Below are 27,797 nucleotides of genomic sequence, written 5' to 3'. Positions count from 1 at the left end.
CTGTGGTTTCCTTTCCCGAGTCCAGGCAGCACAGCCTAGACTGTGACTGTGATCTTGCTTCTTCTGTCCTAAGCCCGTTCTCTGTCTCACTGTCCCAAGCTTTAATAAACATACTCTCAAAATCCCTGGATCTGTCTTGAATTATTTCCTGCACAAAGTCCAGAACTCACACATTCCCGACTGAGAGGGCGGACCTCCCTCCACCTGGTCCCTGTCCCATGACAAGGCTTGTTCTCTCTAAGGCAGGAAATTCTCCACTACCCTCCACCCCCCCGGCTCCCATGAGCCCAGCAAAAAATTCAGCAGTCCAATATTTTGGTAGGTTTTTATATTTTATAAAAAGCGTAATTGCGGGTTCCCAGTAATTTATTGTCAAGGTTGGAATGAGGCACTAGACTAGGTTTTCTTCTCCACGATGACAATGCTGGGTTGAGGCGGATGAGGGGTGAGGATGGCAGCTGAATGCCAGGCACTGCCTCTGAAAAGGGGGGTGGGGGACGGCAGGGAAACCACATTAGTGCTGCCCATCACTACCAGAACCAATAAGCAGAGACAAGGACTGAATCTTCATGGGCACTTTATTCAGATGCTGGTGATTTGAGAAGACAGCAGGTTACATACCCTCAAAACTGTCTTAACATTTCATCTCAAATCATAGGTTATAAAGAAGAAAAGGGTACGTATGGGGTTTGCAAAAAAAGGTTAATCAGATAACAGCTGCAGTCAAGGATCATTTTCCTAGTATTTTTCTATCTGCTGATCAACAATTCTGTATCTTTCTCCGACTTTCCCTCCCTGGAACACAATAGCTCAGATAACATCTGCATCACTTGCAGACCCCACCCACCCACCAAGCCCTAATTGCTTGTGACCAGTTCCTGGAAAAACAGCTTCCCACTCGCTTTAATCCCTTAAGCCTATTGACGGAAACTACAGCTGAACTCTTCTTGAACTCTTCAAAACCGCCTTGAACTATTGAATTCCCCTATCACCTCCAAGGCACAGGCCATACCTGTAGAGGGAAGGAGAGGGAGTGGAATGACAAGGGTCCCAGACAAGCATCCCAAGAGTGGAAGACTGGGAGACTAAGCCCAATGGGGACAAAACCGGCTCAAGGTCACGTCACTTTAAACTGGTGGAGCTGAGGGGGCTTAGTGACTCAAGCACTTTTGGCAGGGAGCCACCGGGTTGGGGCAGCAGGATTCTCAAGCCACCCACACTGTTGCATGCAGGCGCGGGACGAGGCCGCCGCACTGCAAAGCCCAGCCAGGCGATAAGCCGTCTAGAGAAGGAAGGGTGAGGGGCAGAGGCTGGGAACACATCCTTGCGATCATCTTGGAAATTTCGTGATTTCTAGGTTGTAGAGTCACGCCCCTGTGGTTGCGTGGGCCGGGCGGCAGGGTAAGGGGCGGGGACAATGCGAGACCCTCCCAGGGGCGGGGCGAGCCTCGCTTTGGGCTGACGGAGAAAGCTGGGTGTGCCGTGCCCAGAACTGTCGTAAAAGGGGGAGGGACGCTCCGTGCACGGGACGTACGTAGCGGGGAGCGTCGCTCGGGTCCGCGACTCGTAGGGTGAAGGGGCTATGGATCGCTACGCGGGCGCCTTCGAGGAGGCGGCGGATGGGACGCGGCAGCAGGAGCGGCATTATCAGCTGCTGTCGGCACTGCAGAGCCTGGTCAAGGAGCTGCCCAGGTACGTGGCCGCGGGGCGGCGGGTGAGGCCGCTCCAGGTCCTGCCAGCGCTCACCGCGCCCCTCTGCCCGCAGCTCTTTCCAACAGCGCCTGTCCTACACCACGCTCAGCGACCTGGCCCTGGCGCTTCTGGATGGCACCGTGTTCGAGATCGTTCAGGGGCTGTTGGAGATCCAGCATCTCACCGAGAAGAGCCTGTACAACCAGCGCTTGCGGCTGCAGAACGAGCACCGAGGTGCGCGGGGTGGGGTTGGGGAGTGGGATGACGCACGCTCCTCCTGCGGGAGGTCGGCCTGGGAGCTCTAGGTCTCTGAGGGTCGAGCCCTTCCCTGGGTGTCGTTCGGAAGGAGTTCCCAAAATTGACCAGATCAAGGGCGCGGAGGCTTTGCTAGGGCTTTTTTGGTGACAAATGGGTCAAGCCAGCTTTATTTTGTCAGTTGCACGGGTCCCCTTTTAGCAAAACACTTGAAACTTCTTCCTCGGGCTTCCCCGTCCTCCCAGCCCCATCCAGGCAGGATGGCCCAACGCCCAGCGGCAGATCCTGGTGGCAGCGGTCCGCAGAGCGCTTGACCGACCCCAGGGATGCCCCAGAGTGTTGACAGCTGTGCAGCGCCCTTTCTTGTCAGCTTCCTCTCCTGTGGTGCAGAGCCCGCCGCCCGCTGTGCGTCGGATTCCCATTCACTGTGTCCTGTGGCACCCTTTGGACCCCAAAACTTAGCCACACACTGGGCCAAAGCCCCTTGAGCCTCGGCCCCTCTCGGGCATCCTCACTGGGTATCCTGCAAGGTATTTGGGGCACCTCTTCTTGCCCCATCAGATTTCCCACTTTTATTATTTTACTGTTCCTCTTCTTATTTATAAAAAACTTAAAGCATTTAGAAACATTGGAAGAATAGTATAATGAATACCCATATGCGCTCCAGCCAGATTCAATAATTAACATTCTGCCGTAGTTCTTTATACCCCTAAGTCTCTGCAGCATCACAGGGCCTCACCAGGCGTGGTCAGAATTCCTCTAGACCACGCTTTTCAACCACAGCAGTGACGGTGTTTGTGGCTGGACAGCTGTTAATGGCGAGACTATGTCCCGTGCACAGCAGGACGTGTAGAAGCATCCCTGGCTTCTGTCCCTAGGTGACAGGGCTCCCTCCGTGAGTCATGACAACCAAAAGTGTCTTCGCACCCCTTTGGAGGTCAGCGTTAGCCCGGGATTGAGAGCCAGTGGTCCAGGACAGTAACGCTGTCCCGTGTGACCACAGTGGGTAGCCTCCTGAGAAACTAATCATTCCAGGGTGTCTTCTGACCTTCAGGCATGGTCACGTTACCCCACTTGTCTCAAATCGTCTGTTCTTTACAAGGGTTTAGTGTAGGTTCGTGCATTGCAATGGGTTACTTCGGGCTCTCGGCTTCTGGGACCGTCCCCAGCATTTATCGCGGCATTGACTTTTTGAAGACTCCAGGGCCTGCCACCTGCAGCAGGCCCCTACTCCGGCTCTGTCAGACAGCTGCTTCGGGCTGGCGTTTAACCTGTCTCTCCGCCCTCCGCGTGTCCCATAAAGAGGACAGCAGGTGGGGCCCGACGGTACACGGGGTAAACGTTCCTGCCCGAAATTCTTCTGGCAAATAAGGCCGCTCTCTAGGGGGCAGCGATGTACTCCCGCCCCAGGACTCCTGTGCTTCTGTCAGAAGGGGATGATGGTTTTGTCAGATTCTTATTATTCATCTATCGAGGTGATCAATAGCTTTTTGGTTACTATGGTGAATTGCACTGAGCTTTTAATTTCTGGGCTAAACTATATTCTTGGAATAAATCCCGCTTGGTCATGATGTATTATATCCTTTTTGGCTGTGTTGGATGGGATTTGCTCAAATCTCAGGAATTTTTGCCTCTGTCCAAGGTGGACATCACTCTGTACTTCTCTTGTGGTGTGCTTGCCTGGTCTGGGGGTCAGGGTGCAGCCAGCCTCCTGGGGTGAGCTGGGAAGTGTTCTCTCCAGGTTTCCGGAAGCGTTTGTGTGGGATCAGTGTTACCTCTTCCCTCTGGGGGTGGCTGCCTTTGTAGATGTTTCTGTTGGGGTATAAGGTTCATGCGTTCACAAATACAGATCCAAAATATATCGCATATTATTACCATTTTTTTAATCCTCACCCAAGGAAATGTTGATTGATTTTTTAAAAAATTTTTAGAGAGAGGAAGGGGGAGAGAGAGAAACATGGATGTGAGAGAAACAGCGATCAGTTGCTTCCTGTCCGCTCCCCGACCAGGGGTGGAACCCGCAAGCTCGGTCTGTGCCCTGGCCACTAGCGCGCAGCCTTCGTGGTGTGTGGGACGGTGCTCCAGTCAGCTGAGCCCCCCAGCTGGGGCTCATCATTCTGCGTAATGCTCCAATCGTGCCACATGTGGCCAGTGAGGGAACATCAGCCTGGCTCCCGTGTCTTTTTGATGTGTCCCCATCGTTCTTTGAGTACGTCCTTGCTTTCTGGTAGAGGAAGGGTTCAGGCTCATCTTTTCTTGTCTTTCCCTACCTCAGCCCCCTTCTAGTCAGCGCCCCTCCCGCCCTGACTAACCAGCCTCCTATTGGGACGGACTTTCCCCTTTGGTCGCCATGTAGCTTTTCCACTCCTTCTGCCTTTGACCAAGTCTCTGCCAAAGGCAGGAGGCGGCGGTGGCTCACTCTTGCTGTCAGTAAGCTGCACTTGCTCTGGTTTTGGTGATATTTGCTTATCTCCACTGTGGTTAATAGTTTGGGGAGCAAATAAAGCACTCAGAATAATAATTGTGAAGGGGGAGCCCACCATTTCTCCATGGAGCTCTGGTTCCTTTTTTAATAAATTGTACTTCATCGTATTTATTTATTTATTAGAGACACGGAGTGCTTCATGAATTTGCATGTTATCCTTGCACGAGAGCCACGCTGATCTTCTCTGTATCGTTCCAGTTTTAGTACGTGCTGCTGAGGCAAGCCTGGGGCTTGGTTCCGTTCAGTGGGAAGGTTTTGATAACTCTCTAGACCTTTAGCTATTTTTCCTGCGGAACGTTGGGGCAGGTTTTGCTGCGGCTGGCAGTGGGCAGGAGCCCCGTGACTTCCTGCTTTTCCTTTCCTCTGATTCAGCAGGTGGCAGTCGGCTGTGGTTGCTTTCCTCGGTCATTACTAAGGCCATGGCCCTTCCACCCCCGCAGCAGGTGCAGCTCTCTGCCCACCTCTGGTTGCCCGTCCGGTGGAATCGGAGTTGACCCAGGGTTCGTAGCAACGTTCAATAGACAGAGTGAAGGAGATGACATTTTCCTGCATTTGTGTGTGTCCCCAAATCCTGCCTCCACGTGGCTCACACATCAACTAGGAAGCGTCTTTCTTGTCCCTGTGTCTCGAGGGTGGCCCTTGGTTTCAAACTCATTTAATGTGATGAATGTCGTAGTTGAGGCATGCACGGGATGCCAAGAAGCAGGAGACTGGAGAGGACTGTGGGCATAGCAGGTGCCAAACTATGGGCGGGGGAACCTCAGGGGCCCCCCTGAGAAGAGCTGTGATGTGAGGTTCCTGCCTAGGATGGCGTGGTGTTTCCTCAGGGTCAGGGACCCCACGTCATGGGCGCTGTAGCCACTCGACTCTTACTGGTCTGGGATTTGGGCTGCGTGCTCTTGTATGTTCTGTTTGGTGATGGGTTTCTTTCCATTCCGTGATACCTGTCCCCTCTGCCCAGTCCTGTTGGACTCCATGCTGGTCTCTGTATCATTCCAGTTTTAGTGTGCATGCCACTGAGGCGAGCCCGGGCTCAGTTCCATTCGGTGGGAGGGTTTTGATAACTCTGTAGCCCCTTTGCTGCGCATTCTTCGGAACTCTGGGGCCAGGTTCGGTGCTGCTGGCAGTGGGCATGTGCTTGTGTTAATGGCACCATTTAGTGGGGCTCATGGGGCTTTGCTGGCCCAGGTGAGGCCCTGTCCCAGCAACACAGACTGCCAGCTCCTCCCGGCCTGGGGCTTCCCAGGGTCCAGGTCCACCCTACTCCCTCTGGGAGCTGTGGGGGGCTCTGCCCACCTGAAGGGCACTGCTAAGCAGAGAGCAGCACCCTCCCTTGGGCAGGGGAGGGGCCCCTCCCCTCACCCTCCTGTCCCAGACCTTTGCCTGGGCGGTCTCCTGGACATTTCCGTGAGGTCCCATGGATGAGGAGCAGGTTGCACCCAGGCCTGTGGCCGTGTGAGCCCAGAAGCCTCCAGACCAAAGTCTCCCACCACATGGGTCTTGAGTCCAGGCTGCAGCCCCGGCCCCACGCCCTCGCCACTGCCCTGCCTCACCTCCTCTAGCGCCCTACACCATCCTGGGTCCCCTGGAGCCCCACTGCTGGAGAAAGGCCCTGCCCTGGGTGAGGGTGGGATTAAGGGGGCTGGGTGGCTGGGAGTCCCCTGGAGCACCACCCAGCCTCTGGTACAGGGCTTCAGGTGGGGCTGTCCGTTGGAGCCTCATGTCTGCGCCTTTGGCCTGGCTGCCCTGGGCCTCAGCCCGGTGCCGAGGTGGGGTAGGCACTGAGTTCCCGGGCCCCTCCCTCTAGCCCCTGCTGCCTCCTGATGGACTCCCTGGTCTTGTCCCACCCAGTGCTCAGGCAGGCCCTGCGGCAGAAGCACCAGGAAGCCCAGCAGGCCTGCCGGCCCCACAACTTGCCCATGCTACAGGCAGCTCAGCAGCGCGAGCAGGAGGTAGGGGTGCGGGCTCTGCTGACAGGGCATGGTGGAGGGGCTCAGGGTGGCTCGGGGGCTGCTGGAGGCCCATTGAGTTCTTGCATGTGGCTTTTCACCTGGGGTGTTGGGGTGTGCCAAGACCAGGCAGAGACTATGCGGTCCCCTCCGCCTGTTCCCTGAGACTGCAGCCCCTGGTGGCCTGGGCCTGTGCAGGGCAGGTGCTGAGTAGGGGCCACTGCGCGCATGACCTTGGAGGTGCAAGGGCAATGGTGGAGTGACAGGGACAGTCAGCAGGGGCCCATCCTGCTCCCAGGTTACTCAGGGACAGCCAGGAAGCCTGCGTGAAACCCAGAAGCCATGTGTGGTGGGGGTGCATGCAGTGACATGCAGGGGCCCGAGGCAGCTGTAAGATTGGGCGTGCAGGGAGGAGGGGCCGAGCTGGAGTCTCAGGCGGCCCCAGTAGTGCACACAAAGGGCCAGAGGTGGCAGCCAGCTCGATAGTGAGCGGAGGTGACACAGGCGACTAGCTAGTTCATGGTGGTCCTGAGCTATTGGCACCAGGCAAGGCCTGGGGCACCAAGGGAGGACACTGGGCAGGAGGTCCTGGAGGGAAGAGCCTTTGGGGGGCGCAGCCAGGCCCCAAGGGTTTGCTGTGGCCCAGGAAGTGATCAGCGGTGGGGGGACATTAAGGGTGCCGTCAGTGGTCTTGGAGCCTGAGCTTTTGGGAGGGTGGGAGGTGGCCAGCCAGGACCCTGTATCTGGAGCATTGATGGGTCAGGCTGAGCCCCTGCGCCGTGCCCCTGAGCGGCCCTCGCCATGGCAGGCAATGGAGCACCGGATCCGGGAGGAGCAGCGGGCAATGGACCAGAAGATCATCCTGGAGCTAGACCGGAAGGTGGCAGACCAGCAGAGCACACTGGAGAAGGCAGGGGTTGCTGGCTTCTATGTGACCACCAACCCACAGGTCAGTGTCCTGGGCCTGTGCGGGCACAGCCCAGGGGATGCTAATCCCCAAAGGCCAGGTTCCACCTGGGGCTTGGGGCTGGTTTCCTGGGTGCAGTGGGGGCAAGTCTGGGGGGAGAGGGCTTAGGCTGCAGGAAGGGTTTCTGTGCCATGCTCAGTGCAGAGGCCGGTCCCGCTGCCCCTGCCCACAGGCGGGCAAGCTGACAGGCTGCCGGGGAGGTGCTCACCTTCCCCGCTCCGATGCGCCCAGCAGGGCCCTCTGCTGCTGCTCCCCTGCATACATCTCTGTGCACCAGCCCGGGGCAGCTGTGGGCCCTGCTGCGCAGTGGAATCCCGGCAGGCTGTGCCAGGCTTCACTGGAGTCAGCCCTCTGGGCTCATTGCCTGGCACACTCTAGGCCCTGATACCTGCTTCCGGGCCCCTGGGAAAGGAGGCTTCTGCCTGGGGCCTCTGTCCCAGGTGGGACCAGGTGTCACTGTGGCCTCACAGTGGCCCCTCTGCATCCCAGGAGCTGACACTACAGATGAACTTGTTGGAACTCATCCGGAAGCTGCAGCAAAGGGGCTGCCAGGCGGGGAAGGCAGCCCTGTGACCAGGTGGGGTCCCTGCCAGTTACCCACTGCCCGTCCTGGTTGGGAAGGCAACCCTGTCCTACTGTTGCCACAAGTAGCAGAAAGCTAAGGACCTCGTCTTCCTGACAACTGACCACCACCTTCCCAGGTACCTGCAGCAGGGGTCACTCACCCTCTGAGGAGAGGCAGGGTGGACCCTGACTGTGTCTGCTACCTACCTTTGTCTGGGTCTTCATGTCAGCTAGAGCTGTGTGGTAGAGGGGCAGGCCCAGCCTGCTGGCTGTCTGCCCCCGGCTGGGCACAGGGTGCGGCTGGAGGTGCCGGCACTTTCTCATTCCACCAGGCACGTCTGGACCTCTGCCGCACCCCAGGCTTCGTGCCTGTTCTGGTCTCAGCCCCACCCTTGGTGGGTGCAGCCCCCAAGTGGGAGAGGCACCACCACCCAAACCTTGTGGGACCCAGGGAAATAAAGGTGCCTTGGTACGGCCTGCATGTGGCTCGTGTGACGGCTCTGTGGTGCCTGTCATGGCCAGGGCAAGGGCCTGGCCAAGGATGCTGCCCACAGAGGCCCCTCCCTGGGGCTTCCCTCACACGTCCCAGGCCCCGCCCACCACCTTTCCCCTGGGGCACTGGGACCGTGTCTAGTCTGCTCCTTGGGGCTGGCAGCTGAAGGGGTGGGGGTTTGGGGGGGGCGGGCAGCCATGGGCTCGCTCCTATCAGAGCAGCAAAAGCCTGCTGCGGGTCATGGGCCCGGGGCAGCAGGAAGGGTTTGCAGGAGGGAGAGACCCAGGGTGGGACAGCACCCACCCCTGGGAACATCCTGTCTGCCTTGGTCCGAGGCTGGTGGCCCTGCTGTTGTCTGTGGGGGTGGGGGTGTCCAGCACCCTGCACAGCAGGGTCTGTGGTGCCGCCCGAAGGGAGGCGCAGGCCTGGCCCCCAGGGGCACGCAGTTCAGGAGAAGCAGAGACCGAGGTGAGATTTCTCAGGCCGTGGGAACCACCCCTCCCTGCTGCTGACTCCTGCTGAGGGCCCCCATGGAAAGGGGTCTGAGTCTCTTAACTGCAGAAATAGTGGTTTACTGGTCAACCCACCTTCCTCAGCGTGGCCCCCTTCCACCTGGGGGCCTTAGCGCTGTGGGTTTGACCCTGGTGGGAGGCGGGCTGTGTGTCAGAGGGGCAGACAGATGGGCGGTGCCTACTCAAAGGGCGGTTCCTGGCCGGCTCTGGCCGTGGCAGGTGTCAGGCTCAGCTACACCCGCATGCCCACTTCCTGGGTGGGGGCCGGGGTCGCACAGGTCCCACTTCGAACAGGTCTCATAGTCTTAGGTGTCAAGAGGTGAATGCATGTGAGGCTGGGCTGGTGCAGCCTTGGCCCGGGGCACCCAGACCCACAGACCCCTGCCCCAGCGGAGGCCAAGTCTGGTGGCAGGTAGCGGTGGCGGTGGCCCATGGGCACTAGGCTGGAGAGTGGAAGAGGCTGCCTGTGCGGAGCCTCCGCTTCAGCTCCTGCCATAGCAGCCGCCGCTCCCGCCTGGCACCCTTCATGATACTGCTGTTCTCCAAGGCACGGCGGGACAGGTAGGGCAGCACCTCCATCACAGGGCCGTAGGGCACGTACTTGTACACAGGGAAGCCTGCCTGGCCTGCGTGCACAGGCGGAGGCCTTGAGTCCCGGCCCTGCCCCGCCCCGCAACACTGTCCCACCCCATCCCTCCCCCAGAGAGGCCCGCTCGCTCACCCAGCGGAAAGCTGATCTGGTCGCACATGCCCAGCAGCTGTCCAAAGTACACCTGGCAATCCGCAGGGTGCAGGCCCAACTCCTCCATCCTGTAACGGGGCAAGGCAGCAGGTGAGCCCCCTGGGCCCTGTGCTAGCACTAAGCCCCTCTGCCACTCTCAGACCCCCACCCACACACTCTCCCCTCCACCCTGAGGGGCAGAACCTGGGCAGGAGCTATGCCCTGCTGCTCCCACCGCAGCCTGCACCTACCAAGGGCCCTCCCACCCCAGCCAGCCTCCCCTCCTGCTGTGCTCACTCCCTGGTCATGGTGTGGCCCCTTCCCTCCTGCTGGCCTGGCCCCCTGTTGCTGGTGCTCTTGCCCAAGAGAGGGGGCGCAGGGCAGCTCGAAGCCCTCACACTGCCCCTTCCTCGCACTGCCATTTGCTTCAGTGCATGGGCCTGCCCCCCCATCCTCCGCCAGGCCCTTTGTCACCCCCTGCTGGTTGCTCTGGTCCACAGGGGTCGTGAAGACAGTGAAAGGAGAATGCAGGGCATCTTGCCGCTTCCCAGAAACGCCTAATGCATGTGTAGATGGTAATGGCTTGAATGTGTTGGGTTAATTGAAATGCATTACTGAAATCAACCTCATTTTTTTCTTTTAACGTGGCCCCCAGCGCACAGAGTTCCGAGATGTGGCTCGTGCTTCTGTTAGCGCCACTCAGGTGCTGGTGGGCCCCCTCTGGAGCAGGGAGATGGCATCGGGTGGGGGGCTGCTGTGCCCAGAATGGTGAGGACGGATGTGTTCTCAATGGGAAGGTTCAGAAGAAAGGGAGCCCCTCAGAGGGCAGGGGGAAGTTTCTAGTTCTCCGCCTAGCCAGCCTCTGACTCTGAGTAGACGGGCCCGTGACCCCAGCTGTAAAGGTGAGCACGGCACAGGCCGCTGCCTTAGTAATTGAAGCCTATGGAGCGGCACCTTCCACCCGCCGGCCCCACGGGCACGCCGCTGGGCGGGGGCGCAGAGGCTCCGCACAGGCGCTGCCCCGAGGAGGACCCCAGCGCCCGAGGGCTCAAACCTTGATCAAGGCTCCACCACAGAATACTATTTTTAATCCTAAGGGGGAGACACGTTTTGAAATTTGCAGCTCCCTCATGTTCATTTTAATAGTTGAAGCCAGAACTCATCCTTGCTGCACACGAAAGCTGGCCCCCCTACATCCAGCAACAAGACTGGGGCGTCCAAGGTGGGAAATGAGGGCCTAAGAAGTCCCCAGGAATGAGGGGAGGAAGATGGCCAGGACTCTGCTCTGCTCCCCACCGGGAACAGCCAGACCCCCAACCCCGGCAGCGATGCTCAAGAGGGAGCCCCAGCACTCGGGTTCCCAACCGCAGTGGCTGCCCCTGCTGGCGTTAGAAATGGTGGTTTTCAGTTGCAACTTCAGACTGAAAAAGCAGCGCCACCCTGCGCAAAGCACAGGTGGTGATGTTGCTGGGTGGGTTTAGAACAGCCAGTCAGCTCTCCAGGCTGCACCCTCACCCCACCTGCACCTTCACTGCTCCTTCGGGAGGCCCCACTCAGCAGCAAGTCCTGGGCTTGGGGTGCTCCTGCTGTGGGACAGGGCCCTTGCTTTCCTCCGGGGAAACGAGGGCCAGCAAGACCCTGCGCAGGGCCTGAGCCCCAGGAAGGCAGAGGCTGGAGAGAGGCAGGAGAACTAGAAGCTCTGGCTGGGGTGGGCTGCTTGGGCTAGGACGTGAGATAGAACATGGCATATGTAAGGGTTTGCTTCACCTTATTCGTGTATTTGACTTGTAAGGGTTCTGCCGGTTTTGCTCCATGGCAGGGAGGCGGGCTGGGGGATTGCTTATGAAGAGGCCAAGCATCAGAGGCCCGAGGTGTTCCAACATTTCACACTGTCTGCATTTTAATGAGCTATTTCAGTCACCTAATAAATTTATTTGAATCTGAAACTTCAATAAGGTTTTAATTTCAAAAACCAAATTAACTGCAAATAGCCTTTGCTACAGTAGAGCCGATGCCCAGGCGGCCCTGGTGGGGCAGGGCAGGGGCCTAGGAGGCACCAAAGCCACCGCTCCGGCTTGCCCCACAGAGGTCCCCCCAACGCCCACTGTGTCCAGCAGCCGCTCGCCCCAGCCCTGCCCTGACCGGGGAGCACCTGGACCGCTATGGGGGGCGGGGGGGGGGGGCCACTTACCTGCGCAATGTGAAGCGCACCGTGTCCTCGTTGTGGGAGGCCACCATGACTTTGGCTTTGGCGTTGTGCTTCAGCTCCTCCAGGATGTAACTGAGGCACCTGGGGTGGGGGGCGGGCAGGTGGCACATGAGCCTGGGCCTGGAGTGTACCCCACAGCGGCAAAGGCCCAGGCTTGTCCAGCAAGCCCACCCCTCCCAAAGGTGCCCTCCGAGGGCGACAAGACTGAGGCAAGGAGCACTTGTCCCCCCCCAGCGCCTTGTGAGTAAGAGGAAAGGTGAGCAGCTAAGGGGCTAGACGTTCAGAGGGACCGAGCTGAGGCACAGTGACCTGTGCGCCTGTGACAGACGCAGCTTCAGTTTCGGGAAAGGGTCTTCCAGGAGACTTAGGGAGGAGCTCCCTGTGCTGGGGCAGCACTGAACAGCGCCTCTGTGGCAGCAGAGACAGCTCTGCGGGTGCTTGCTGTCTGACCCGGCAGCTCCAGTGGCAGCAACGGCTGTGCCGTCACCCACGGGCACATAAGACAGGGTGCTGCACCCTCCACCGCCCTTGTGACAGCAGGGCACCAAACCACCCTAAGGCTCACGGGGACAAAAGCACAGGCACCCTGCACTGGCTGGTCATCTGCCGCCGACCCCAGGGGTCCAGGTACACCTTTTCCAGAAAAGGAAGGACGGGAGTGAGAGCACCACGTCAGCCACCACGTGGGCCGCACCAGCAAATGACAGGCGATGACAGGAGACACTGCGGGTCTCTGAATTGATGACCATCCGCACAGCCTCCGAGAGGAACGGCCTGAGGTCGGCCTGTCCCAGCACACCACAACGGGGGTCCCAGAAGCAGGCGAGTGCAGTGTGGGGAGGGCCACTCGGGCACCAGGAGGAGCTGCCGGGACCCAGGCCAGCTTAGTTTGGTCCAGTCGACTTTTCTATGTTAAAAAGCCCCCTTAATGTGTTTGAAAAGGCAAAGCAAAAGCAGAGAAAAGAATCAGTTCAGGCCTCAGGGCAAAAGCCTTGCCCCTACCAGCGGCTTCTGACCTCCAGGGCTGCTCCCCCTGTGGGTGGCAGTCCATCCACTCAGCTCCAGTACCAAGGAGGGGCCTTTCCCTCACCACTTCCTCACTCCCTCCCCAGGTAGCCGAGGCCCTGGGAGCCAAGGAGGCCCAGCACACCTGTGGTACATGGCGTTGGTGGCCTCGTACGTGGGGTTGATGGGGTCCTCGTAGCCAATCTCCGCGGCACGGGCCCGTTCCTGGGCCATGTATGCTCCCCTCACCAGCTTGGCTCCAAAACACCAGCCCTCACGGCGAGCCAGTTCCACGTCCAGGGTGACATTGTCATAGGCATCCTGCAGAGTCAAGCTCAAAAGTCAGTACCTAGGTCAGCCCCCCTCCAGCCAGCACCCCCTAGGGCCTTCCTGGGCCCAAGAGCATCAGGGGCCTAGTTCGCCAGGGGCACCAGGACAGCAGCAGCTGGCTGAGGTGCCCTGTGCCCTATGGGTGCTCAGGATCTGGGAGGCAGGTGTGGGTGAGGGGGGCCCTTTGACCTCTGCCCCCATGGAATGGTGACAGTGAGGCCCCCTGCAGCTTCTTCGGTTCGGTCTGGAGACAGTCCTGCGAGGGGATAGGCCAGGTGCCGGCTGCCATGGTACATGCCAGTCTCCTCAGGCTGACTTGGGGGTGGGCACCTGCCTGGAGAACCCCTACCCCCACAGCCTCCACGCCCACCCCACCCCACCGCCTCCGAACACCTCACTGGCCCCCAGCGGCAGCCCATTCTCGATTTGGCACAGGGCTCCCCGCCCTGAGGCGTCACTGAGGAACCTGCGCGATTCTAGCCCTGTCGTCTTCCCGAAAAGGGCCAGAGCCTTTGTCAGCTTCTCAGAGGAACCCGACCGAGAGATGGGAGAAAAGGGTCACTTGTGAAGGCTTTGACATCTGGGGGTGAAAGCACATCACGTGGGCCCTAAACAAGCTCCTTCCTCATCTTCCTGCCCCTTCCACACTGTTGTCTGGGACCAGGGGCCCACAGCAGGGGCCAGCCTTTCCTCCACGCAGTCACCCTAGTGGGGGAGGTGACGGGCCTCACCCTGAGGTAGCACTGGTACGTGTTGAAGATGAGCGGCTTCTCCATGTTGAACCTGCGCTGCATTTCCAGCGTCAGGCGGCTGATAGCCGGCTGGAAGTAGGTCTGCTCAGCATCCACCATCAGCCGCACCCCCACCTCCGAGGCTTTCTTAGAGGTCAGGGGTGGGAGAGAGGGTTTGTCGGGGGCTCAGGAGAGGCAGGTGCCTCCCAGCCCCCGGGGCGCATCCCAGGCCCTCGACCTTGGCCAGGATGTCCATTCTCTGCAGCATCCTTGTCATCTGCTGCTCCTCCTCCTCGGTGAACCCTGAGAGCAGAGGCTCCAGCTGCCCTGTCTGGGGGGGCAGCACGCAGTCAGGCCACAGCGGGGCCCTGGACCACACCTCTCTCGAAGCCAGTGCCCGCCCTCCCACCCTGGCCCAGAGCCTACCAATACCTGTTGCCTGGTCCCCAGGACCAGGGAGACCCCCTCACCTGGGCCCCTCCTTGTGCATGAAGGTCAGTGCCCTGCCCCGAGGCCAACTGGTGCCCCAGCGACAAGGCCACTTGGAGGCGTAACCTCCCACCCAGCCAGCCAGCCATCTGCCTCAAGTCAGACCTGCGCCCAAAGCATCTGCTCCCACAGCCTCCCCAGTACCTGAGGGTCCCCCTTCTGCCCCAGACAGCTAAGGAAGCGGCCTTTGACCCATCCAGTCACTGGGGAAGTCTCAGCCCCAAGCAGGGAGTGGGCTCAGAGAAAGAACCTCGGCTACAGGAAGATTGGGACAGCCTCAGTTCAGCACAGACTGACAGGGCGGAGGCACCACCCCCTGGTGGTGGCCTTCAGAGAGCTGGGCAGACGGGCAATGGTCTGGCACTTGGAGGCGGTGAGCACACGCTCTGCAGGCCTCTGCAGCCCTGGGCCCTCTGCTTGCCCCTCCTGCCCACCAACCCTGTCCCGGGCGCTCTAGGGGGAGGGGTCCTCAGTGTCTAAGAGTTGGGGCTGGGCCCTTGGTGGCCAAGGCTGGAGGCTTGTGGAAGGCAGCGTTTGCTTCTGCTGCTTGTTCGCATCCCAGCTTAGGAGGTGGTTTCCACACGGCTGTAAATTCCTGGACACCCCTCCCACGGGCAGGTGGAGTCTCATCCATCCCCGTGAACACAGGCCTGCCTGGTGACTGACTTTTAACTGGCGGAATCGGGCAGAAGCGATGCTGTGGGACTTCTGGGGCTAGGCTAGAAGAGGTGGCAGAGCTTCTGCCTGGCTCCTGGGGACACTCATGCTGGGAACCCAGCGGCCACGTGGTGAGGAAGCCCTGGCTGACAGCTGGCTGTTTGGGTGGGGACCCTCCACAGTGGCCCCACTCCTGTCACCCTCTGAATACAACTGCAGGGAAACCGGAGAGCCACCCAGAACCGCGAAGAGGAATAAAATGTGTTGCCCTTTCAGGCCAGTGAGGTTTGGGGTGACCCAGCATTCAAGGGCAGATGATGTGGTGAAGGTTCCCCAGGCACCCCTGTCCTCGCGGGTCTCTGTCCCTCTCTGTGGGGCACTAGTGGGTCTGTCTTCTTCCCCCTAGACCACGGGGTCTCATGGGGCCCAGGAGGGCAGCAGGCTAAGGCAACAGGGAACACTGCCCCTCCCGGCCCCACATCCCGAGACAGGGCTCAGTGGCGAGGGGCGTGGTGTCACCTGCATGTTAGGAACCACCAGGTGCTTGGAGAGCTCGGTCCTGCTGTTGATGAGGCTGCTCCAGTCCAGCAGGTCCAGGGTGCTGCGGGAGACGGTGGGTCAGCAGACGGCCACTTCTCCAGCCAGCCAGGCAGCCGTACCCACGGTGCCAGGATCTGTTGGGGAGCCTAGACCCCAAACCAGCCCATCCCCTGAAAAGAGCACCCCCAAGCCCAATCCCCACAGAACCGGCCCCAGTGTTCAGTCTCAAAAGACAGATAAAATGTAAATGTCGTCCTCTGTTTAAAAAATGAAAACCAAAAAATGTGCATGTTCTGCACAGGGGCGGCAGCAGCTAGGAAAATGCATGGCCTGTGCTGAGACCACCACTGGCCATGTTGGGCTGCGGGGGAGCCAGACGCAGGAGAAGCAGGCAGAAGCAGGCATGGCGTGTGAGCACGAAGCCTCCTGTTGTCAGCCCAGGGGCCCCGGGGACCTCAGTCCCAGCCCCCAGCACCCTAAGGATAAAGCCAGGGGCTCTCCGGGTCTCAGCTGCCCTGACCCTTCAACTATCTGCCGGGAGGGGCCCAGGGACAGCTGGCACTCCTGCCGAGCAGCACAGTCACCTGGCCCTGTGCCCAAGCCCCTGGCCCTCATCCATGGCCTCCAGGTTCCCTGTCAGCTCCCACTCCGAGCATCTCAGGGGTGCGTCTTCCTTGGAGCCGTCACCTCAAGGCCCACAGACTTGAGGAGGGTGACCAGGACTGGGAGAGGCTGCGGGGACCCAGCTGGAATCCTGCTGAAGAGGGGCCGACGCCCCCACCTTCTCAGCCGGAGGCTGCACTTACCCGGACACGCCCAGGGTCTCCGCGGTGAACCAGCTCTCAATCTCCTTCTTGGATGCGATGCCCATCTTTGCCACGCTTTCCTTGAGAAGTGAGAGGGTGTCGGTCCCCTGGCACCCCGAGTCCCGTTCACTAACACTTAGTTCTCCTGCCTGTCGGATTGTGACCCACTTGGACCTGATTACACGTTAGTGAGAGCAGGATGCGGTTCAGGCTAGGCTGCTGACCCACAGCGGAGTCCGTCCCCACAGGTCCTGACGCCCCGTGCCCGTCCCTGCAGCCCCCTGCTCCCTGTAGGGCCCGCCCCTCCACCACCCTCCTGTCCAGTACGTCTTCGGCCTCCGGTCAGACTCCTTCCCAGCCAAACCCTAGCAGCTTCAGGGTAGGCCGCAGGCCCTGCAGCAGCCCTGCGAGCCCACCTCAGATACAACCCCGCCAGTCCCTCCCAGGCAGGGCGCCTCCCCAGCCCCACCAGGTCCACCCACTCACACCACTAGGGAAGGGCTGCCCACCTGCAGTGCTGCCACCTCCAGCCTGGTGTCCATGGCGGCCAGCCCGGCCTTCCCTTGCTCGGCAGCCATTTGGTGAAAGAACCGTCTCCACTTGGTCAGCACGTCCGAGAACTGCAGCTGCAAGCGCAGGCCTGGGCTGCCATCTCAGGCGCATGCCCAGCTCCCTGCCCCCAGGACCCCCGCAGAGCCCCTGGCCCCCGCCCCGGCCCACCCATGTACCTGGCTCCCAGCCCCAAGGTACCGGCTCGTGAGCTTTCACTTACTGCTCACGACTGGCCCAGGGTCCTGCAAACTCTCTCCACTCTTACCAGAACCTGGGGTCTTCCCAGCGCGGTGAGCTTAATGGCTGTGAAGCCGTCATCACTAGCTCCACCTGTGGGAAGCCACAGGGAGGGCCCTTAGGGCTCTGGTGGTGGGGGCGGGGTTGGGGGTCCAGGGCCAGGAGCCTGTGCTCACTTATAACCACAGTGCACACAGCTGCTCCCCGCACCTGCCCTGGTGGTGGGAACAGTGGCTCATTGGCGTTTGCCACAGGGGTCAGGAAGGCGGTGGGGAGGCCTGCGCATTCCTACCCAGCCCTGATGACCACCCCTCTCCCTGCCTCCGTCTCCTCTCCCATGCCATCGGCACCGGCTGCCCCAGCAGGCTCACAGCACAGAGGCACACAGAGTGGAGAGCAGGCTGGAGCGTGGGAGTCGCTCAACCACTGCATCTGCGTCTGCCCTCTGGCTTCCGGAGCGCAGCTCAGCTTCCATGGGAGCCTCCCGTCTATTTGTCCTCAGGCGCAGCGGGCAGGGAGGCACCGAGATGCCCCTGGCACTGGGCACTGGACAGCCAAGTGTCTGCCTGACTGGACGGGGCCTCCCCAGCGCCACTCTCAGAAGGCTGCTCCTGACCATCACTCGCTCCCTTTTCTTAAAGTGTTCAGAAAGTGCAGACCCCACTTTCCCATCACAGGGGGGTTGCTGAGAATGCACAGTAGGGGGAGGGGACACTGTGACCTGCTGGCTTTCAAAAGACTACAGGACATGAAGGCCTCAGTGACCTCCCAGCTACCCGCGTCCCTGGGCAGGTGCTCAGCCTCGAGGCTGTGTGCAGAGGAATTCTCCATTGAAGAGGATCCAGCACCAGCTCCCTGAACGGTGCAGCCCTCGGCGCACCCGTGTGCGACCAGAGACTTGCCTCTGACAGAACTGGGGGCCGCCAACCCATCGAAAGCCTTCCCGAAGGTCCACACCGGGCACCTGGTACCCAGGAAAGGGGTGGGAGGCCCTCTCCTGGAGGCAACTGGGTTCTTCGTGGAGGCGCTGGATGCAGGAGTGACCCCAGTGTGACCGAAGTCTCTCCTGTGGCTCCCCTGTCTCCCCCACCCCCACGCTGGGTCACCCCAGGTTTCTGCAAAACCACCAGGGCCGCCCAGACAGAGAGAGAGCCATGAATGAGCGCTCCAGTCCGGCCTCCCGCACATCCGCCACATGTCCACCTGCCGCCAGTCGGCCCAGGCTGGCCTGGCCAGGGGACAGCCAGCAAAGAGCGAGGCCCCACCTGAAGCCTCAATGCAGCACAGGAACGTCTCCATGTGGCTGTCACACTTGGCTTCGTTGGCATAGAAGTAGGTGCGGGCACTGATGACACCGTCCCTGCGGTCTCCAAAGGCCGGGTGGGCCTGGTACTGCTTCTCCCTCTTACTGGCACCTGTAAATGGCCTGAGCACTCACCCGGCTCTGCACCCGGCTCCACCCTCAGGCCTAGCACCCAAGATGCCCTACAGCTCCCCCACACTGTGCTGCCCGCTGTTTGACACCTTGCCCTGGACCCGTACTGCTCCCTGGATGAGTCCTAGGCCCATGGCAGACCTGGACCAGCAGGCAGAGCCAGACTGACCGAGGACCATGAGGATGTGCCTTGGGACATGGGTCAGAACTCGGCACCACCCCTTGTCCCCCAGGCTGGCTGTGCCCCATCCAGACCCCAGGCCATGGGGAGGGGGACAGCGGGGTGGAGGTGAAAGCATCTGTTGGCAGCGGCCGCCGCTTACCTCTGTCCCTCTGCTCTGCCGCTGAGGTGCAGGACCTGCGGGAAGGGAGAGGACAAGGGTCAGGGTCATGGCACCTCAGGCACCACTGACAGTACCAACCGTCAGGGCGAGAGAACACCAGAGGCTGAGCCCTGAACTTGACCTTGGGAGGCTGTGTGAGGAGGGCTGGGTGAGCCAGGGCAGATAAGAGTGACTCACTACCCCTCCTACCGGGCCTCCAGGGTCACCTCCTGTGAGCTGGGAGGGGCAGCAGCCTCCACAGCGACCTGGCCTCCAAGCCCTGCACCCCAGAGAGGCCTCAGGCTCCCCATGGATGGAGCCCCTCCAGAGCATGGATGAGAAGTAAGACCACCTTCTGGGGCCGGGGGTGGTTCTCTGAACAGCCCAGGCAAGTCAGGGAAGGAGCACCCTCTGAAGACAAGACAGCTGTGGAGCCAGGCAGGGCTGGTAAGGAACGGACACAGGCAGCCACCAGCGCACAAAACTCCCCGAATCGGCAAGCAAGGCCCCTTGCTTCACCCTCCACCCCCACATCCAGGTACCTCCAACCACAGGGGCCCGAGGCCGGCCTCCTGCCCCCACGCCCAGCCACATGGCACCCTGCTTCATTCTTGTCGCTCGCGTTTATGATCTAGCAGCAACCAGAGGTTTTCTTTTAAACTGAAAACCCTCCCATCAGACCTGAATAACCCCCGCCCCAGGCCTCATGGGGACGGGACAGTAAGGACAGGACAGTGGGGCACTGACCAATGCGAGGCCACCCTGGCCTCTCCGCCGTCCTCAGCCGCGCCCTGCCTAGCCCGCCCCCCCTCCTCACAGTGGCCATGGAGTGTGGGACAGCGAGCAAGTGGTCTTCAGATGAAAGAACGCTCCCGTTGCTGCCACCAGCCCAGAGGTGGCACCCCCGCAGCTTCATCTGTCACCAGAATTTGTACTGAAAGCCTTGTTAGTCACCCAGAGAGGGCTCAGCCACAGCCCTGTGTCTGTCCCACGGCCACCCAACCCTCGGTCAGACCCGCGGGGTGTGGCGGGGCGCCTGCGGCCTGCTCACACCCCACCAGGGAAGGGTACTGAGCTTCCCCAGGGGCACTCCGGGCCCAGGTAAAGCCAGAGAAGCTACTGAGAGGTACCTGCCCCTGCGGAGGCCTCACGTGAGTCAAGTGGCTACAGCAACTTTCACCCCGTTACCCCCAGAGCAAGTCCCGGGCGCCCATCTACCCTCCGGGGAGCCGTCCCTCCAGGCCTGGCTTCTGTGCAACCCCAGGGCCTGAGTCCGAGATGTGATGAGACAGAATGCCTAGGTCAGGACCCAGAGGGGCCAGGGGCTCCCCGCAAAGCACCACAGCCCACGAGGCCACAGGCTGGGGACAAGAATGGCCAGCAGCCACTGCTCTGGCCACCTCATGCCAAGCAGAAGCAAGTGCTTGATGTAACAGAAGAGAAGAGGGTGAGGGATGTGACAATGTTGGTCCCACATTCGATCTCCCTGCAGGGACATGGAGCTCCTGTCCCCACCCCCCACCTGAGGCCCCTGGGCAAGGGCACCGATGAGACCAGCCCCTGCCCTCCAAGCTGTGGCCCAGGTACAACCAGGCAAAAGCCATCCGCTACAGTGGAGGCACGACATGGGAGCCCACTGTGGGCACTAAGGCAGGGGTCTGGCCAGCAAGGGCGGCAGGCGGTGGACCCAGCCTGCTCCCTGACACACAGCCCCATTCTTTGGGCGTTAGCCACACAGCTACCTGCCTTCCAGCCTCACGCCTCCCGTCAGATGGGGCCATTGCCTGGCGGAAAGGTCCCCACCCAGGGGCCTGAGCCAGCAGATCAAGATCCCGCCTGACTGGTATAACCAGGCTCTGAGGACTCTTCCCTTTCTCTCGCCTAGCATGCTCAGCGGCAGGAAAGCTGCCAGAGGCCGGGGCTGTTTCCATCCCTGAACCTCCTGGGCACAGACTCGAGGGGAAGCAATTCAGAAATGGGCTGAGCAGAGGGGTCAGGTGGGTTGCACAGCCTCGGGTCAGGTGCGTGGGTCACAAGGAGACAAAGACAGCCGTCCCCCCGGGGAGTGGAGGCCACAGTGCCATGGGGAGAAGGAGGAGAACTCCTACTGTGCACACGAGTGTGTACACACACACACACACACCTGTGCATGGGCCAGGACCTGGAAGAGGGAACGAAGTACACCTGCGGTCAGGGGGCAGGTGAGAGAGAACAGAGCGACCCAGGGGTCTGCACAGGTGACAGGAAGACCCAAGCAGCCCCTTGGCCAAGTCCAAGGTCAGCTCTCAGCAGCTGCACAGCGAGATGTGTCAGCGGAACACCTTTCAGAGAAAAGCAGACAGTGAGGGGGGACCAGGCCAGCCCCCTCATTCCAGGCCTCCCTGGTGCGACACAGGTCGGGCAACAAGGCGGGGAGGAGCTCGGCCAAGCCTACAGGGGTGCTCCTGCTGGCACACCTGCCTCCCAGGCCTCCCCGAGCCCGGTTCCAGGCAGCACCTGTGACATTCTGTGCACACTCATCCCAGGGCAGCTGCCACCACTCCAGGGACCAGAGCCTAGACAGCCCCCAGCCAGCCCTGGGACTGCACAAACAGGACAGACACATCTGCCATGCACACTGTCCCCAGGTGTGCTTACCGTCAGGAAGATAGCCCAGTCCCTTTCACCACCCCCATAGCTCCCAGCCTGCTGGGAACACCCCGTGGGGCCCTCTCCTAGAGTCGGCTGCTGGCCTCTTCCTTCCAACGTGTTCTGGGAGACACCACCCCGCAGCCTCCCTAGATGGCTACCGTCCCCCCACCTCTGGCTCCCCACCCTGAGAGGCCCCGTGGGTCCACTCATCATGCCTTCAGATGCTTCTGTACTTTCTGTGCCTTTTACAGTGATGCCTGAGGCAGGCCCAGCTATCCCCACCCGCCACTTTCATTTGGGGCCATGGCCTCCACGTCACTGCCGAGAGCAGGGTCCAAGGGCATGTTTAAAGCCACCCCTGGCCAGGAACACCCAGTAAGCCGGGCAGGCATCTGAATGGTGCAGACCAGCGCCTGCAAGCCTGGTCCCACCTCTCAGGCGCGGCCCCTCTGGCAGCAGAGCTGGGCCTGAGTCCTTGACACACACCACGGGCAGCAATGGTGGTCACCCTGTTAGGATGGGGAGGGTCCGCCACTCACACCCCAGAGCCCACAAGTGGCGCCCCTTTGGGACGAAGGGTACTGGCAGCACCCAGTGCAAGGGCACAGGGTCCGAGGCAGGGCAGGAAGGAAGCCAGGCAGGCCACCCTGGGAAAGCAGGCTTCTCAAACCAGAGAGAGTCCCATTGTGAAGCCACCCAGCCCCCACCCAGACATAGCGGGACACAGAGCTCATTAGTTAGTCCTCAGGAAGCCACTGGGAACAGAGGGGGTGCTCAGCCAGAGAACCCCGCCTCCAAGACAGCGAATCACTAGGCAGGAGCTGGGCTCCCCAGACCAGTTGGCTGCTGTGAGTCTCGGACATTCTGTTCCCAGGCCAGGAGCCTCACGTGACACCTTTCCCTCCTGCCCCGCCCTCCCCGGGCCAGAGCAAACTCCACAGCCTGAGACGGCAGTTTTTCAGTGGTCTTGTCTGTACTTCCCCTCAGGACACTAGTCCAGGAAGCAGAGGGTGACCTAATTCTGACTCAGCACGGTGGTTCAGGGGAGTGTGTCCACACTCGCTGCCCAGGGAACAAGCCCTGCAGCGAGGTGGTGGCCTCCGGGGGAGACCCCCCCTCCCCGGCCAGCCTGCCACGCCGTTCCTGGCTGTTCCTCCCCTTCTCCACGGAGCCCAGCAGGCTGCAAACTCACCAGGCAGAGCCCACCCGCATATGGGGAAACCATCTCAGGGCCAGGCAGGGGTGGGGCGGTGGCCTCCGGCAGTAGGGCAGGGACAGGCCCAGAAGTGATGCTTTAGCCGAGCAGGAAGCCTCCGAGGCTGGACAGGGCCAGCGTTTATATGTGACTGGGTAGCCCTGTTCTGGGCCTTGAGGGCCATTTTGCATGTTTGTCACAGCTACTAAACTCTGCCCGTGTTGGGCAAAAGCGATCTGAATCTCACATAGTTTTCACGTCACAAATTATTATTCTTGCTCTGATTCGTTTCAACCATTTAAAAACACAGAAACCGTTCTCAGTGTGCAGACAGTACAAAACCAGGCGGTGGGTGGGACCCGCTATGGGGCACAGTGGGCTGACCCTATTCTCGGTGCTCCTCCGACCTTGCACACAGCAGGCCTCCCGGGAAAGCACAGGGCTGTAATCCTCATGGGGCTTTCGCCCGCGCAAGCACCCCGGGCTGAACCCCCGAGGGCTTTGAGTAACCAGGCTGATGCAGCTCTCCCAGCCCTGGCCTCCTCCCAGCCCAGGCCTCAGCCAGCCCCCGGCCCCCCAGCGGTGCTCTGGGGCACCAGCGGATGCCAGGCAGGCCTTACTCCATCTCCTGGCGCTCCGCCTCCTCTGTGCTCAGGTCCTCCTCCACTCCGTAGTCCAGGATGGAGCCCACACCAAACGCCCTGTTATGCTGGATCACAGGCCGGATGGACTCCTGGTCCTCGCCGGCCACGAACTGTCCGTAGAAGGTCATCTTCATGAGCTTGTTGAACAGCCATTGTCCCAGAAGCCTCCTGGTGAGATGGAGCAGCTGAAAGGCAAAGGGAAGAAGCTGTCCTGGGCCAGCAGCCTCCCCTGTCCCCAGCAAGACGCCCCGCTTCCCTACCCCTTTCACCCAACCACAAAGCCTTGACCCACTCTCCCCAGGGCCAAACTTGGCTCACGGCCCCCATTTTACAGTGGAGACCATCCAAAGCAGCTTGCTGTCTGCTTGCAGCAACTCAGTCACCCACTCCTGTGACGGGGCGGGTCCCGGGGGCCACCCCTGTGGCCACTTTCCCTCTCTGCCCTGCAGGCTCACAGATGACCCCAGCGGCCCCCAGCAGGCGCCTGACCACCACTTGGTGGGTAAAGGAGTGCATGGCGGGTCTCCCTGAGAGAGCTATGGGCGTGTTCATAACATTCCCTGCATCCACGCCTCAGAAGATTACGCTGGGGAAGAGGAGGTTTGGTGCAGCTTTCTAGAAGGCGAGTGGCAGATTTTTCAATAGTTTGTTCACTGCTTAGTCCAAGTTCTTAAAACAGTGCCTGGTAAGGGGCTGGCTCCCCTAGAGCTGTTGAACAAATGAACACGTGCAAAATCAGGAATCTGAGCTCGGCTGCAGAGAGGCGTGGACCACCCAGGTGACCGGCCACTCCGGGACCAGTGGGCACTCAGCACAGTCATCCAGGACCACGGCACACCAGCAGCTTGGACCAACGTGCCCCTGGGGAAAACAACTGCCCACAAACCACCCAGCGTCCCCCTCCAATCACATCCCAAACTTCCGCCATCATCATTCAAATGTCCTAAGCAGCTGCTTCACGCCCAGTGCGATTCCAGGCCACGCAAAACAGAGGTGCTCACATCCTACTGGGGGAGAGACTCCAAAGGAGGGAGGGGCAAGGTTACTCCAACGGGTGATTGAGAACAGAGCGGGAGGTGTTTGCAAACTTAGATGCAGAGAGGGGGGCTGGCCCCAGTGAGGGGTGACTCCAAGAGCTGGCGCACTGGGGACAGTCAGGGCAAGAGGCCTGAGGCTTTGAGGGATGGCTGCTGGGGAGGGGCACACCCACCACCCGTCTGGGAATCCCCACGTGCCCACTGCCCCTACCTCAGCTCCAAGACAGAGCCAGCCTGAGGTTTCTCAAACCCAGGGGATAATAGGATCCCCTTTATTGTGGGGAACATGTCTTGGGAAGGGTTTCCAGGAACAATTTCTACTCTAAGCAAAAGCATGAGCGAGTCTGCAAACCAGCCCCAAGCAGCCCGCATTGGCCCGCAGGCAGACAGGCCCGGAAATGCAGGATGAAGCTCTGTGGAGGTGCCTCCGGGCTGCACCTGCAGGGCGTCCCAAGGGCGAGGTTTTCCAGGCCATCACCTCTACCTGGCTGCAGCTTCTGTCCAGTCCGTGTCTAATTTCATTGCGTCTCATTGTTTTTATAAGGAGGATTAGAAAAGGAAAGTGAAAGTTTTTACACAGAGGATTAGAAATGGAAACAAAATGTTATCAAGGGAGGGCAGGGCAAGTCTCTCTCCCCCAGGCTCAGCCACCTGGCAGGAAGGAAGGCTGGTCTTGAACATACTCGAAGACCGTCCCCAGGGCAGCCAGGGCAGAATAGCCACTGGTACCTCTGGAAAAGAACCCTGCAGTGCACACGTTGGCTCCAACGCACCAGGTGTGGAAGTGCCTCCCCGTAGACCAGCAAACTTTCCCAGCCAGGGCCACGTGGTAAACGGTGTACTTAGGCTGAGCAGACCAAACTGCCTCTGTCCTGCTACGGAGCTCTGCAGGTGTAGCGCAAAAGCAGCCAGCCGCCATGGCCACCACCCACCAAAGGAGCGAGAGCAAGGCTGACACTGTGTTGACAAACACAGGAAGTCTGGGATAGGGCCCTGGGCTGGGCTGCCCACACCCTGCCCTGGGCTCCGCGCTGACCTTCTCTGCTTCGCTCCAAGGGCAGGCAGAGCTCAGGGGGCGTGGCCGCCCTCGCCCTCTCACCCAGGCAGCACACCGGGCAGAGGTGACAGTTTTAGAGCCAACTCCAGAACAAAGTGGCCGCTTTGAAACCATCTGGGCAGCGCTACCTGGCGTGAGGGCCACCCCACCAGGTGGGGACATCCTTCATGGACTTGGAATCTGGCACCAACAACACAGACTCTAGCTTTCATTGTGCAACATAGGTGCCTGCAGAGCACAGGTAAAGCGGGTTCTCTCTCCCTGCCTCCCGCAGGGCCGCTGCCGCCATCTGCAATATTGCTTCCTTCACCCTCTTCTGCAGTGGCTCACACCCAAGCACAGAAGCCTTTGTCAGGGAAGACCTGGATTCTCTAATCTCTGAGTCCTGAGCCACTGCCTCCAGCTCAAACTGGGTCCCTGCACTCTGACCCCCCCTCGGAGCAGACTCTAATGACCTCCACCCCGGCAGGAATTGCAGAAAACAGCGCCCTTCGGCAGGAAAAATTTCCTGCAAGAGGAATTTTTACTGCAGGGCAGAGGTCAGGGAGGACAGGCCCACAAGTCCATGCAGTCCGTCTGGCCTCTGACCCTTTCCCCCCAGCAACAGGCACCAAGGCCACCATCACCAGTGGGACCACCAGCAATGACAAAGGTAGAACAGGTCCCCTGGTGGGGGGGCGTACAGAGCACCTCCCACTGATCGCGGGCTTCTTGAGGGCGTCCCCAGGTCACACGCAGGATTTGAGAAGGACTGGGTGGGCCACCCAGCCTCTTCCAGGCACCCACAGCTCAGTCCCCGCACTCCAGCAGGTGCCCCTAACAGGCATCACAGAGAGAACAGGAACGACACATCCCTCCCACGGTAGCCAAGGGCTCCCCGCTCTGCTGGCTTCACCGCTGGTTTTAAACCCAGGGAAGTAAAGTCCGTGCTGTGCCAAGACAAAATTTGGCCTCGCTGGTTCCAAGCCTTCTCTTCCCCTCCCTTCCATGTACACAGGAGACACAGCTCCTGCCCCACTCATCCCAGTTCCACCCAGCCATCCCCTGGATGCCTCCACTTCTCCAGTTCAGCTCCTTGTCCCTCCAAATCCCTCCCTCCCCCCATCAGTCCCAGACTCCAAACCTGACAGTGCAGTTTCTGGAGGGATCCAGGCCAACACCTCCAGTGGCCTCACAGTCCCCTCAGAGCCACCGAACTCCAAGACGTTCTGGGCCTCCGCCCTCACTTCCCACCAGCTGGGGCCTGGCCTTCACTTAGCTAAGCCTGAGGTTGGCTCAGTGCCCTTCGATCCAGGCTTCCCGGGGACCGAGGGAGGCAGCACCATGCCCTCGGCAGTCCCACCTGAGAAATCCACACCAACCACAAGAAAAGCCTTCCAGAGCCTTCGCACCAGCAACTGGAGCCTTGCAAACTGCCCCCAGGCGCACCTTGAAATAAGTGCAGCTCTGTACCCCAGAGTGCCAGCAGCTAAGACAATGTTCTGCTTCTTACTTCCCCAAAGCCCTCGCACTTTTCAGTTACCATGTTAGTTTTAAGAGTTTGATGTTTGAGCAGATTCCCGCTTTTCCCCAACACTGTCTGTTCATTGTGGCCGTGTCTAGGGGAGCTCCTGGATCACTGAGAACTTGGGGGTCCTGAGCTATGAACCCTCCAATACCACCAGACTTCACTTTGGGCAACATGGGGGGCACTCAATTGAAATGTCTCATCACAACTTTGTATTACTGCAAGTGGTCTATAGCTTAAGAATTAAAATTTTCTTTGTTTTTAGTTGGTACTGAGATGTAGCAAAATCAGGGACCCCAAAAAGAATGCAGGAAACACCTCCCTTCCTGACTTCCCTAGCAAAAAGCGATGCTCAAGAGGCTCCTTCTTTACACTCTGAAACTTCATAACGCATCCCGGGACCAGCAGAGGAACCCGGACGCGCCCCCGCGCAGCCGCCCACCCACCGGCCCACTCGCGCACCTGCTCGTGGTGCGCCAACAGCACTGGCGAGGCGCAGAGGCGCAGCACCAGCAGGCTGCGCGCCAGCTCCCAGCTGCGCCGGCTACGGTACGCCTCCTGTGTGTTGTCGAAGTCCACGGTAGGCACCGGCGGCCGCACGGGCTCGGCCGCCCCGCGGCCTGGCACGACCCCCGGGTTCGCGGCAGGCTGCTCGCGGGTCGCCGGCGCCGTTGACAGCGGAGAGAGGCGGGGAGTGCCGGAGCGCACCACGGAAAGGATGCGCTTCAGAGCCATGGCTGAGCGTCTGCTGGAGCCCAGAGTCCTTAAGTAGAA

The 27,797-nt window shown here is 60.4% G+C and overlaps 2 protein-coding genes and 1 non-coding gene across 4 annotated transcripts; 1 reads left to right on the top strand and 2 right to left on the bottom strand.

Annotated features, from left to right (window-relative positions):
• Positions 1–1,394: 1,394 nt before the first annotated feature.
• LOC112301900 (protein DGCR6) lies at positions 1,395–11,052 on the top strand. Its single transcript, XM_024557463.4, has 5 exons — positions 1,395–1,692; positions 1,766–1,926; positions 6,284–6,384; positions 7,190–7,330; positions 7,838–11,052. The coding sequence occupies exons 1-5, from the start codon at positions 1,583–1,585 to the stop codon at positions 7,919–7,921; spliced, it is 597 nt and encodes a 198-aa protein (XP_024413231.2). The 5' UTR covers positions 1,395–1,582; the 3' UTR covers positions 7,922–11,052.
• LOC112301964 (U6 spliceosomal RNA) lies at positions 4,554–4,656 on the bottom strand. Its single transcript, XR_002974519.2, has one exon. It is a non-coding gene; the product is annotated as a U6 spliceosomal RNA (small nuclear RNA).
• PRODH (proline dehydrogenase 1) lies at positions 8,962–27,797 on the bottom strand. 2 transcript variants are annotated; one of them, XM_024557455.3, is made up of 14 exons: positions 27,486–27,794; positions 23,399–23,607; positions 18,953–18,987; positions 18,460–18,609; positions 17,223–17,287; positions 16,915–17,031; positions 16,406–16,485; positions 15,579–15,660; positions 14,152–14,244; positions 13,914–14,060; positions 12,998–13,173; positions 11,830–11,928; positions 9,639–9,727; positions 8,962–9,543 (listed from the first exon to the last, which is right to left on the bottom strand). In XM_024557455.3, exons 1-14 carry the CDS (start codon positions 27,756–27,758, stop codon positions 9,356–9,358), a joined length of 1,803 nt encoding a protein of 600 aa, XP_024413223.2. In that variant the 5' UTR covers positions 27,759–27,794; the 3' UTR covers positions 8,962–9,355. The 2 variants fall into 2 exon arrangements, with proteins under 2 accessions (XP_024413223.2, XP_053784005.1); XM_053928030.2 differs by lacking the exons at positions 8,962–9,543; positions 9,639–9,727 and adding an exon at positions 11,388–11,531 and having other exon boundaries at positions 27,486–27,797.

The sequence above is a fragment of the Desmodus rotundus genome, chromosome 7 (genome assembly GCF_022682495.2).
Source record: "Desmodus rotundus isolate HL8 chromosome 7, HLdesRot8A.1, whole genome shotgun sequence".
Taxonomy (NCBI): Eukaryota; Metazoa; Chordata; class Mammalia; order Chiroptera; family Phyllostomidae; genus Desmodus; species Desmodus rotundus.
Note: the sequence above shows the minus strand (reverse complement) of the source record. Positions and strands in the feature narration are given on the sequence as shown.

Coding starts and splice junctions, on each gene's coding strand:
- LOC112301900 (XM_024557463.4), top strand. CDS start 1,583: ATGGATCGCTACGCGGGCGCCTTCGAGGAGGCGGCGGATGGGACGCGG. Junction 1,927..6,283: donor GCTGCAGAACGAGCACCGAG/GTGCGCGGGGTG, acceptor TGTCCCACCCAG/TGCTCAGGCAGGCCCTGCGG. Junction 6,385..7,189: donor CTCAGCAGCGCGAGCAGGAG/GTAGGGGTGCGG, acceptor TCGCCATGGCAG/GCAATGGAGCACCGGATCCG.
- PRODH (XM_024557455.3), bottom strand. CDS start 27,758: ATGGCTCTGAAGCGCATCCTTTCCGTGGTGCGCTCCGGCACTCCCCGC. Junction 23,608..27,485: donor TGTTGGCGCACCACGAGCAG/GTGCGCGAGTGG, acceptor TTTGCCTTTCAG/CTGCTCCATCTCACCAGGAG. Junction 18,610..18,952: donor GGCAGAGCAGAGGGACAGAG/GTAAGCGGCGGC, acceptor GGCCATTTACAG/GTGCCAGTAAGAGGGAGAAG.